The 13,364-nt window shown below is 40.4% G+C and overlaps 1 protein-coding gene across 1 annotated transcript in view; it reads right to left on the bottom strand.

Moving 5' to 3' along the window:
* Positions 1-13,364, bottom strand: part of LOC129654860 (sperm-associated antigen 17-like) — a 330,465-nt gene that overhangs the window by 48,139 nt on the left and 268,962 nt on the right. Inside the window, exons 23-25 of the mRNA XM_055584600.1 lie at positions 9,361-9,476; positions 3,743-3,887; positions 1,623-1,777 (exon numbers count right to left, since the gene is read on the bottom strand). Of these exons, the coding sequence (XP_055440575.1) occupies positions 1,623-1,777; positions 3,743-3,887; positions 9,361-9,476 (416 nt within the window). The remainder of the gene's footprint in view (positions 1-1,622; positions 1,778-3,742; positions 3,888-9,360; positions 9,477-13,364) is intronic.

The following is a 13,364-nucleotide window of genomic DNA, read 5'->3' as shown; positions in this document are numbered from 1 at the left end:
GAATGCTCTATCAAATTATAGAACTATAAAATAAATGTTGCTAAGCTTATTTGGAGTTTTTTTCCCCAAATGGGAGCTAAGATATGTGTGTTTCTCAATGAGGTGCAATCAGTGTTTCAGGAGATGTGGATAAACATGCAGCTACACAATTGTATCAGACACTGAATGTCTCCAGGTTGGATCTCTTTTCTGTTACATCTCTTCCTTCAGTGGTAACTTATATTGGTGCTAAAATTTCTTTGCCTCTATAGTAGTAACCAGCAGAGTCTAGGGCTATGATAAAAATAAGGCCTCATCACAGCATCACAGATTTTTATGACCTCTGGTAGGACATGCAGTACTGAAATATAGATGCTTTCTTAAAAAATGAACATTCTGATAGCACAGGAACTCTGCTAAATGTTATGTGGCAGCCTGGATGGGAGGAGAGTTTGGGGGAGAATGGATACATGTGTATGTAAGGTTGAGTCCCTTCTCTGTTCACCTGAAACCATCACAACATTGTTAATCAGCTATGCTAAGTCACTTCAGTCGTGTCCAACTCTGTGTGACCCCATAGATGGCAGCCCACCAGGCTCCTCTGTCCCTGGGATTCTCCAGGCAAGAATACTGGAGTGGGTTGCCACTTCCTTCTCCAATCAGCTATACCCCCATACAGTCAGCTATACCCCAATACAAATATACCCCAATACAAAATAAAAAAGTTTTTTTTTTTAAATTGGATATTTTGAATGTTATGTAGGAAAAAAAAGCATCCATTTCTCCAATTGCAGCCTTTCTTGGTCATCTCTCACTTTCAGCACCTTGCTCGTCCCACAAGGATCTGCACAGTACGAGGGAGTATCAGGAGAGAAGGGAGGGATAAACTGGCTCCAGTAGCTTCCACAGTAACAAACATTTGTTACGGAAGTCTTTGTCCATTACCTTCTGCCTTTGCACCCTCGGTATCCTGTGACCCTAGATGTGACATCCTGACACTTGTGTCCCCTCATCAGCAAGCAGAATGGCAAAGGCAAATCCCTCTAAGCTGGGAGGGACTGCAGGCTGAGCCTGGGGCATTGTGTTTAATGGGGAAATGCAAGGAGGCGGAGGAGTTGCTAACAGCATTCCTCCCCAGCCCTCCAAAGACACTGCTGTGCTTCACTTGGGCTAGTTCTCCTCCTAGACCACACAGAACACATGTGTCCTTACATCCTGCGGGGATACGAGGTAAAGTGGGGACAGACTGGAGGTGGGAAGGGTAGGAAAGTGAGAATGAGTAAGAGGAGGCAGGAGGTGAAGCTGATCTGGGAGGGACAGGGCAGCACTGAGTGCTCCTAACACCCACAGTGCCCATCACCTACCACTAAATGATCCCCAGCAAATACACTCCAGAGTATAACTTTGATCCCCAGATACCAAAGCACTGAAAGACAGGGAGGACACTGATTTTCTGTGACGGATTTTGAAAAGAAAGTAAATAAATGAAGAGATATTGAGAAGTGTGCTCTAAGATCAGTTGAGATGAGAGCAACAGCCATGCATGTGGTGGGAATGTTCGCTGCCCCAGATGGATGTGCTTTCTTAGTCACAAACACACTTCGACACTTCCCTTTGGCTCCCCTCGTTTTGCTCGGACCCACCTGGTACGTTCCCTGTGGCTTTGCAATGATGGACGTCCCGTCCCCAAAGGTGGCGCAGCAGCTACTGTCCTCGCAGTTGGTGATGACCGTGGCGTAGTGCGAGCTTTCAATCCGCATGCACTTCACCTGCCTGGCGATCCTCTGAGGACCTTCGGCTGCGGGCAAATGCACAGGAGCAGGTCTGACAGGATGCACGCAAGGGGAACACGCCTGCCTGCTGACTGCCCGGCTGAGAACTCACTCCACGGGGCTGCTGTGTGGGCTACTGCTTTATCAACTCGGAGCCTTTGTTTGAGAAGGCATATTAATTTAGTGTGCTGGTTTTGTCCTCACCGTTCTTTTTGAGAAGTTGAAAACATCCAGAAAAGCACAAAATATAACTTAACTGTACATGTTTGCCAATCAGAATTTACACTCATTAAATTTTGCCATATTTGCTTCATTTTTAACATGTACATAAGAGAGAAGTTACAGGTAAAGTTCACATCTCTTCCTATCTCTGACTGTATTTCTTTTTCTCACAATCCACTATAATACTTTTATATAAATGTATATATCAGAAATATTTTGTTGCTTTAAATTTACATAAGTTATATATCACCCTGTGTATCATACTACTGGGCTTCCCTGGTGGCCTAGACAATAAAGAATCTGCCTGCAACGCAGGAGGCCTGGGTTCGATCCCTGGGTCAGGAAGATCCCCTGGAGAAGGGAATGGCTACCCACTCCAGTACTCTTGCCTGGAGAATTTCATGGACAGAGGAGCCTGGTGGGCTACAGTCCATGGGGTCCCCAAAGAATCGAACATGACTGAGCAACTGACACACACTTGAATTTTTCACTTAATGTTTTGAGGCCTTTAGCCATCTTGATATATACGTGCTGATGTAAACAGGTACATGTGTGGGTACTTCATTTATTTTAATTGCTACATAGTATCCCTTTGTAAGAATAAACCACATTTTACTTTTCTGTTCTGTTGTTAATGGACATTTATGCTTTCCCAATATTTTAATATTATACTCAGTGTTGCAAGAAGCATCTCTGTACTTGTTTCTTTGTGCAAATGTATGAGTGTCTTTCCCAAGAAAAGGAAAAAGCTTTGAAAGCTATCCCAGGACAATTGGAATAGACATTTCTCTAGTGGGAAATTGACTTGCAGAGATATTTCCCAACCCACCCCCTATAACCCAATAAAAATAAAAACAAAAGAAAAGAGTATCTTTCTATATATACCCAGATGGAGAATTAGTGTATCACATGATATGCACTTTTCAATTCGCCAGATATTTTAAAATTGCCCACCCAAGTGGCTTTTTAAGTTTTCACTCTAACAGGATATAAAGGTTCCTCTCTTTCTACTCACTTGCCATTTTGTTGCATTTAATTTGGCAATGAACCATTTCATGCATTCAACAAATAAACCCCAGAATTAAACAAAAGTGAATTAGGGAATAATTTTTATTTCAAAATCTTGTTTAAATTTAGCTTAGGAAGGGTGTTAGGTTTTTAGATTATATGAACAGACTCCAGTTCATTAGCAGCTGCCACTTTCTTTTCTGAGAATTGTCAGACAGAATTGAAGGAGGACATATCTGAGGTCTATGTAGGAAAATTAGATTCCTTAAGGATCAAAGGAAACAGGTCTGAAATCTAATTGCTCAGTACAGTTGACTCATGATTATTAACTTTTAGTTAATACCAATCCAGGTTGTAGCTTTTTAGTGGTAAAAATAGGAAAAGCACTATTACTATCCATTAGCCAACTGGAGCTGTTATCACTCCCGTGTCAGCTGAGGATAAAGACCATAATAAAGGTCCCCATTGGTTCTGGTTTGGACTGCCTGGGTATTCTTTGGTTGATTTGAGTTCTTAAAAAAAATTTGTTTTTCTTACAAGTGTTTTGAAAAGTCAGTGAAGTTTTTACCTATCCTATCCTAAAGACATAATATTGTCATCTACTTGAAAAAGAATAAATACATGTATATGTGTAACTGAATCACTTTGCTGTGAACCTAAAACACAGTATTAACCAACTATCTGCTGCTGCTGCTCAGTCGCTTCAGTCATGTCGAACTCTTTGAGACTCTATGTAGTCCTCCAGAAAAATTAAAGCTTACCTGTCTCTTGATCCTCCGAAGAAATAGTCGGATCTTCATAAACTTGATAAAAGGTTGTGATCCTGGTACCATCAGCATGATCCACTATCCGAGTACCATCTTTCTTTTCAATGATGATCACTTTGTCTTCTCGAGTTGTCATAACCTGAACATACAAAGGCAGACCATCATCATTTGTTCAGGTGGTTGGTTAATCCCAAGTTTGCTTATTTTTACACCCCAGTGATTACCATCAAAAGCCTGATTATTTAAAAGTGAAAGTTTTATCTCATCTACTTGATCTAATCTTTATAACAATCCTGGAGGAAATTCAGGCTTAGAGCAGTTAAGTAACTTGCCTAAAGTCACTCAGCATGTGCCAGAGCTGATGCTGGACCAAGACTCTTACTTCAACAGTGATGCTCCTTCCATGGTCACACATTTGTGAGTCAAAAGCTAATGTCAGGAGTGATATGACCCAGGTATATGCAGGAAGATGACCCCAGGTCCTGTTCCCTTAGAAACTACAGGTTTAAGATAAGCCAGGGACCACTGGTGTCTGTAGTGAGGGTTCTGATGTGGTCTGCTTCCCCTGAGGATGCAATACCAGAGCCTGGATTTTGGGTGTTGGCACAGGGAGCCATGGGTGAAAGGCTGGTATAGGGAAGCATGGAAGAAAGGTGTGCTGGACACAAGGGAACTCAGATACCAATGGGCAGAGTAGTGGGAGCAAGGCTAGAAGGTGAGGGACCATACTGGGAAGCTTGTTAAGTCATATCAAGGACTCAGTTGTTATCCAAAGAGGGGCAAAGCAGTAGAGGAGAGTTTTAGGTATGTGGACTAGAGCCAGAAACACAGAAAGAATTTAGTCCTAGTAAGTGCTTCAATTACTTTGCCAACAAAGGTCCATCTAGTCAAGGCTATGGTTTTTCCAGTGGTCATGTATGCATGTGAGAGTTGGACTGTGAAGAAAGCTGAGCGCCAAAGAATTGATGCTTTTGTTTTTTTTTTTTAATATTATTATTATTATTTTTACTTTACAATATTGTATTGGTTTTGCCATACATCAACATGCATCTGCCACAGGTGTACACATGTTCCCCATCCTGAACCCCCCTCCCACCTCCCTCTGGGTCATCCCAGTGCACCAGCCACGCACCTATAGACATCTTATCTTTGACAAAGGAGGCAAGAATATACAATGGAGAAAAGACAATCTCTTTAACAAATGGTAATGGAGAAAAGACAATCTCTTTAACAAATGGTGCTGGGAAAACTGGTCAACAACTTGTAAAAGAATGAAACTAGAACAATTTCTAACACCATACACAAAACTCAACAAAACTCAAAATGGATTAAAGATCTAAACATAAGACCAGAAACTATAAAACTCTTAGAGGAGAACATAGGCAAAACACTCTCCAACATACATCAACTGGTCAATAACTTGTAAAAGAATGAAACTAGAACAATTTCTAACACCATACACAAAGCTCACAAAACTCAAAATGGATTAAAGATCTAAACATAAGACCAGAAATTATAAAACTCCTAGAGGAGAACATAGGCAAAACACTCTCCGGCATACATCACAGCAGGATCCTCTATGACCCACCTCCCAGAATATTGGAAATAAAAGCAAAAATAAACAAATGGGATCTAATTAAAATTAAAAGCTTCTGCACAACAAAAGAGACTATAAGCAAGGTGAAAAGAATTGATGCTTTTGAACTGTGGTGTTGGAGAAGACTCTTGAGAGTCCCTTGGACTGCAAGGAGATCCAACCAGTCCATTCTGAAGATCAGCTCTGGGATTTCTTTGGAGGGAATGATGCAAAAGCTGAAACTCCAGTACTTTGGCCACCTCATGCGAAGAGTTGACTCATTGGAAAAGACCCTGATACTGGGAGGCATTGGGGGCAGGAGGAAAAGGGGATGACAGAGGATGAGATGGCTGGATGGCATCACCGACTCGATGAGAGTGAGTTTGAGTGAACTCCGGGAGTTGGTGATGGACAGGGAGGCCTGGCGTGCTGCGATTCATGGGGTCGCAAAGAGTCGGACACGACTGAGCGACTGAACTGAACTGAACTGAAGTGCTTCAATTTGAAAGAACACTGAGACTTTTGTTTCCTGTAGCCAAATGGTTCAGAGGAGCTCTAAACCCCCAGCTGCACATGTGTGTGTGAAGGTGTGCCAGGTCTCCCTTCAAGACAGGACTTGCTCCCCACCTGTGGGGAGGGAAGTTGGAAAACAGCCTCCAGATGTCAGTTCTTCCAGCACCTGCCTCAACTGCAGAGAGATGCCTTGCCTGACTTCCATTGTTCTGCTAAGACAGAGACACACTGATCTGGCTCCCGCTCCCCGACTTGGGACACTGGGACGGATGACACTGGCTCCTGAGCTCCTGCCATGGAGCTCTGTGGTGTCTGCACCATAGCTCGGCTTCTCTCTCTGCCCATTCCTGCTTCCCCACTGCTTCCTTTCACAAATGGTGTCTCTTAAAAACATCTTATACAAGCAAACTTCATCTGTTTGCTACTGCAGATCCCAACTGGCAACAATGCACTCCAGTTGTATAATGCATATTATAGGCAAAAGGAGAGGAGGGCGGCAGAGGATGAGATGGTTGGATGGCATCACCAACTCAAAGGACATGAGTTTGAGCAAACTCCGGGAGATAGTGAAGGACAGGGAAGCCTGGTGTGCTGTAGCCCATGGGGTCACCAAGAGTCGGACATGAATTTGCGATTGAACAACAACAATGTATATTTTAAAATCATTGGGTACTTTCTACCTTGTACTGCCCTAACTGTAAGGGACACAGTTTTCACTAAAGAGTCCAGATGAATATGAAGTTTGCTAGCTGTTTTCTGACTCTGACTGTCTAGGGTTTTTGGGAGAAGATGATAATTATATTTGTATCTTTTTATGGTAGGCAGAAAACAATATATTTCAGAGAGAGGTCCATGCTAATCTTTAAGTTCTTCTCTTTCACACTCTCACCCAATGATACAGATGTGTATATCTATATCTATCCATCCACTGAATGTATCTAATGAGGAATAGTGCTGTAGAATGCAGGATTGAAAACATGAGCTTTGGAGTTAACCTGCCCAAGTTCAATTTCTGACTCCACAGGTGATTTAGGCAAGTTGCTTACCTTCTCTGTGTTCTAGTTTCCTCATCTGCAAAATGGAGCCAACATCAGCATATTTTTCAGAGACATTATATGGACTAAATGAGAGAATGCTGGTAAAGTGGCTCACATTTAATTGGTCAAGTTAGCAATGCTAAATATTAGCTCTTCATCTAGTATAGAAATTTACATGTTATTACTTATAACTATTCTAACATTTCATGATATCACATAACATTGACATTTTCTGGTCACCATAGGCTCAGGAAATAATCATTTTTAGTGGTAGCAAGAACACAGCAGCAAGAATATTTCCTGAACACCTGATAGTGTTAATCTGGTATTAATCTTCCCAAGTATTTTAGGTAATGACCATAATCTTCATTTTAGGAATAAGAAAACCTAAATTAGAAATAGTCAAAGTCATGCATCTTGTAAGAAACATGGCTGGGGTTCAAAGCCATGTCTGCCTCACTGCAAGGTTAGTGCCACTCCTGTAAAATGGCTACTTCATGTCACTTTTGATCTTATTTCATATGATCATTGGCTTTTATTTGCATAATGGTTAAGTACATGAGATCTAGAATGCAACCTTGGGGTCCACATTCTGAATCTACCACTTGCTGAGTGATTTTGGAAAAATTATTTAGCCTGTTTGTAGCTTCTTTGTCTCATATGTAAAATGGAAACAGCAATAGTTTCTTGTGAGAATTAGATAAGTTATATCTGGAAAGCACTGAACAAGGCCTGGGATGGTGCTGCTGCTGCTGCTAAGTCGCCCCAGTCATGTCTGACTCTCTGTGACCCCATAGATGGCAGCCCACCAGGCTCCCCCGTCCCTGGGATTCTCCAGGCAAGAACACTGGAGTGGGTTGCCATTTCCTTCTCCAATGCATGAAAGTGAAAAGTGAAAGTGAAGTCGCTCAGTTGTGTCCAACTCTTCGCGACCCCATGGACTGCAGCCCACCAGGCTCCTCCGTCCATTGGATTTTCCAGGCAAGAGGACTGAGTGCTCAGTAAATACTGTTACCATTGTTGTGATTAGACTGTTGGGTGTCTATGTTTGAATCCAGGCTCCCAACTGTTGATTTGTGCTTCCATAATGGTTCTAGGTATCAGAAAAGGAAGGGGCTTCCCTGGTTTCTCAGTGGAAAAGAGTCTGCCTGCCAATGCAGGAGACCTGGGTTCAATTCCTGGGTCAGGAAGATCCCTTGGAGAAGGAAATAGCAACCCACTCCAGTATTCTTGCCTGGGAAATCCCATGGACAGAGGAGCCTGGCAGGCTACAATCCATGGGGTTGCAAAGAGTTGGACATGACTTAGTGACTAAACCACCACCACCACCAGTAAAAGAAAGTAAGGGTCATTAACTAAGAAATACCAAATTTGCATATTAAAGCAAATAATCTGTACTGAGGCTGAATTAAAATGAGCTATTTGAAGTGACCAAAGCCATCCTGAGATAATATGTATTTTGAATCTCATAAGAAAGAACTAGCAAACAAGGTAGAAGAGTATGAAACTGTTACAGAAGCAGGCTGAAGAAGAAAGGAAAACACGTTTGGTAAGATGATGAAATTTATCTCAATGTGAAGCAGACATTCTGCTTCTGACTAGCAGTTTGTGGTTGTAAACAAAGGTTGGAAGTCCAAAAACTAGAGACAAGGCATGCAGGATTCTTTGTCTTGTTTAGATTTAGAGGTGCAAAGCTCCGTATAAGATGATAGAGGAATAGCTGAAGAATGGAAAGAGCCCAGTTTCTAGTCACCAATCACTGATGACAAACCTGGTTCCAGCACTTTCTGGCCACATTACTTCATTTGCTGAGGCTTACCTTCCTTGTCTGTATAATATACACTGGTGTGAGGCCTGAATAGAGAATGTATGCAAGATGCTAACAGAAAGCCTGGCCCATAGAAAATGCTATTGTACATCCCAGGGGTTTAAATTTCACATCTGCTTCACAGATAAACAAAACCATTATTTTCTATACCACTCATATATCACTTTTTCTTAGGTTACAAATAAAATCTTTTTACAGAGGCTTTATGGCATTGTTGAATTTTTGAGTTATTTGATATGAGCCTCTCATTAAATATACTGTAAATTATTTGAAGTCAAGGATCATGAACAAATTTCTACAATGCATGTCAGGTACATACGAGAAGTAGAAGCAAGGCAGAGCCCCACACATCTAGAATATAAATACATTTAACATGAAGAAATATAGGATATCACTAATCATATGTCTTAAAAGTGGAATAGAAAATTCATCATCTGTCTCTTACTTCAAGAATTAGTATTTCATGATACATTACTCTGGGTCAAATAAACCATACAGTAGTTTTAGATTTGGGAAGATGAATCCATCTATTTATACATAAAGTGGCTACTTAACAGATAGTTATTGAAAATTTATTATTTGCCAGGCATTCTTCCACATGTTGTTTTACAACTCTGATGATTTAGAAAAATTTATAATATACAATAGTTTGTCATACCGTTCCATTGACAGGATCTGTGGCTTTAAAGGATAAAAACGGGGCCAAGTCTGCTATTCTTTCTGATCCTTTGGTGCCAATCCGATTTCCTTGAGGTGTAGTTGTAAACCAGGTGCCTAAGTGAACATCCATAGGGGTTATTGTTTGAACTGTTTCTGGGGGAGGTTCATGGCTTTCATTTTTATGTGCCATAGGTGACTGATTTTTCTGAAATTTTCCTGTGGGAGTTCAAGTATATCAAATACAACAATTTAACTATAATATCACTTACATAGAATTATTCATTAAGTTTTAATATAGTGTAGGCTACCTCAGACACTGTTGCATAGAAAGTCCAAGTGGTGGTCATCAGTTATATTATTTCTCAAGTAGGAAAAAATCAGTTTATGAATATCTTATTCTTGGCACTTGAACCTTGTCTGGATTCCCATCACCTCCCACAAATATATACATGCATAGAAAGTTCACTGTCTATGGAACAATACACACTATTATCAGTTCTCTACACTTTTAAGTCTTGCTTACCTCTCCTCAGATTCCAGGTTTGGAGCCCTGTACCCAGCTTTTTAAAGTCTACATTTTCTCCCATGTATCTGTCAAGCTTTCAGATTCTTTTTCTTTGACTTATTATAGACTCTAGTATGATAGAGTATAATTTTAACTCTTCATTCCCCTAATTTTGTCATATTTCAGTTCCAGGAAACATCTCTCTTGAGCCCTGGATCTGGAGAACATTACCAGTCAAGCATATCATTGGCCTCTCATACAGAGAGGATTTGTCCAGTTTAATTACTACATTTAAAACCATCTGTTGTGAAAGAAATCAAAGAGGACACTAATAGATGGAGAAATATACCGTGTTCATGGATTGGAAGAATCAATATAGTGAAAATGAGTATACTACCCAAAGCAATTTATAGATTCAATGCAATCCCTATCAAGCTACCAACAGTATTCTTCACAGAGCTAGAACAAATAATTTCACAATTTGTATGGAAATACAAAAAACCTTGAATAGCCAAAGCAATCTTGAGAAAGAAGAATGGAACTGGAGGAATCAACCTACCTGACTTCAGGCTCTATTACAAAGCCACAGTTATCAAGACAGTATGGTACTGGCACAAAGACAGAAATATAGATCAATGGAACAAAATAGAAAGCCCAGAGATAAATCCACGCACATATGGACACCTTATCTTTGACAAAGGAGGCAAGAATATACAATGGATTAAAGACAACCTCTTTAACAAGTGGTGCTGGGAAATCTGGTCAACCACTTGTAAAAGAATGAAACTAGAACACTTTCTAACACCATACACAAAAATAAACTCAAAATGGATTAAAGATCTAAATGTAAGACCGGAAACTATAAAACTCCTAGAGGAGAACATAGGCAAAACACACTCTGACATACATCACAGCAGGATCCTCTATGACCCACCTCCCAGAATACTGGAAATAAAAACAAACAAATGAGACCTAATTAAACTTAAAAGCTTCTGCACATCAAAGGAAACTATTAGCAAGGTGAAAAGGCAGCCTTCAGAATGGGAGAAAATAATAGCAAATGAAGCAACTGATGAACAACTAATCTCAAAAATATACAAGCAACTCCTACAGCTCAACTCCAGAAAAATAAATGACCCAATCAAAAAATGGGCCAAAGAACTAAATAGACATTTCTCCAAAGAAGACATACAGATGGCTAACAAACACATGAAAAGATGCTCAACATCACTCATTATCAGAGAAATGCAAATCAAAACCACTATGAGGTACCACTTCACACCAGTCAGAATGGCTGCGATCCAAAAGTCTACAAGTAATAAATGCTGGAGAGGGTGTGGAGAAAAGGGAACCCTCTTACACTGTTGGTGGGAATGCAAACTAGTACAGCCAGTATGGAGAACAGTGTGGAGATTCCTTAAAAAACTGGAAATAGACCTGCCTTATGATCCAGCAATCCCACTGCTGGGCATACACACTGAGGAAACCAGAAGGGAAAGAGACATGTGTACCCCAGTGTTCATTGCAGCACTGTTTATAATAGCCAGGACATGGAAGCAACCTAGATGTCCATCAGCAGATGAATGGATAAGAAAGCAGTGGTACATATACACAATGGAGTATTACTCAGCCATTAAAAAGAATACATTTGAATCAGTTCTAACGAGGTGGATGAAACTGGAGCCTATTATACAGAGTGAAGTAAGCCAGAAAGAAAAACACCAATACAGTATACTAATGCATATATATGGAATTTAGAAAGATGGTAACAATAACCCTGTGTACGAGACAGCAAAAGAGACACTGATGTATAGAACAGTCTTATGGACTCTGTGAGAGAGGGAGAGGGTGGGAAGATTTGGGAGAATGGCATTGAAACATGTAAAATATCATGTATGAAACGAGTCGCCAGTCCAGGTTCAATGCACGATACTGGATGCTTGGGGCTAGCGCACTGGGACGACCCAGAGGGATGGTATGGGGAGGGAGGAGGGAGGAGGGTTCAGGATGGGGAACACATGTATACCTGTGGCGGATTCATTTTGATATTTGGCAAAACTAATACAATTATGTAAAGTTTAAAAATAAAATTAAAAAAAAAAAGTCAAAAAAAAAAAAAAAAGAAAAAAAAAAAAAAACCATCTGTTACACACATCCCTCTCAAACCCTCCCCACCACCATTAAATTGGAACAAGAAGACAGAACCAAGGAAACTCACATGTAACCCTGTAAATATTATCTCAGTTCCTCTATCAAGGTAGATTTACTCTATTTGTATAAGTAACAAGTAATCTCTAGACAAGATCTGCCTGTATTGTCAAGCCTCAGTGATGAAGTAAATTCAGACTGAGGAAAAAAAAGTTGCAAAAAAGATAGTGAAGTATTGTTGCCTCCAGGGAGGTTGTTTAGATTTAAACCATGAAATGTGCAACAGGGCATGGATCTTGGTGTAAGATGCTGAGTCAACTAACAGGGGGAACCAAAGAAGAAAGATACATTTAGATATATTTAAGCCTTTCCATTGCTCTAAGACTTAATTTGGACATATTAGTATTTCTAGAGGACTAAAAGAGAACTGAAAGATAGACATGTAGAAATTATTTAGAATGAAGCTCAAAGAGCCAATGTAAAGAGAGGTAAAAGTTCTCTAACATAAGTTTAATTGGAATTATAGAAGAAGAGAGAGAAATGGATCAGAAGCAATACTTAAAAAAAAATTTAGAAAGTTCCAGAACCAATAAAACATACTAATCTACATATTCAAAAAGCCCAATATAGTCTCATTTGGGTAAATAAAAAGAAACCCATACCACTGCAGATGGTGATTGCAGCCATGAAATTAAAAGATGCTTATGCCTTGGAAGGGAAGTTATGACCAACCTGGACAGCATATTAAAAAGCAGAGACATTACTTTGTCAACAAAGGTCCATCTAGTCAAGGCTATGGTTTTTCTAGTAGTCATGTATGGATGTGAGAGTTGGACTACAAAGAAAGCTGAGTGCAGAAGAATTGATGCTTTTGAACTGTGGTGTTGGAGAAGACTCTTGAGAATCCGTTGGACTGCAAGGAGATCCAACCAGTCCATCCTAAAGGAGATCAGTCCTGGGTGTTCATTGGAAGGACTGATGTTGAAGCTGAAACTCCAATACTTTGGCCACCTGATGCGAAGAGCTGACTCATTTGAAAAGACCCTGATGTTGGGAAAGATAGAAGGCAGGAGGAGAAGGGAATGACAGGATGAGATGATTAGATGGCATCACCAACTCAATGGACATGAGTTTGGGTAAACTCCGGGAGTTGGTGATGGACAGGGAGGCCTGGTGTGCTGCCGTTCATGGGATTGCAAATAGTCAGACATGACTGAGGGACTGAACTGAACTGAACTGATACCTAGTTAAATCATATTGACATTGCATTAAAAAATAAAATGTTTTAAAGGCAGACTTTCCTGGTGGCTCAGACGGTAAAACGTCTGTCTACAATGTGGGAGACCCGG

Source organism: Bubalus kerabau, chromosome 6 (assembly GCF_029407905.1).
Source record: "Bubalus kerabau isolate K-KA32 ecotype Philippines breed swamp buffalo chromosome 6, PCC_UOA_SB_1v2, whole genome shotgun sequence".
Taxonomy (NCBI): domain Eukaryota; kingdom Metazoa; phylum Chordata; class Mammalia; order Artiodactyla; family Bovidae; genus Bubalus; species Bubalus kerabau.
This window is presented reverse-complemented; position numbering and strand designations above follow the sequence as displayed.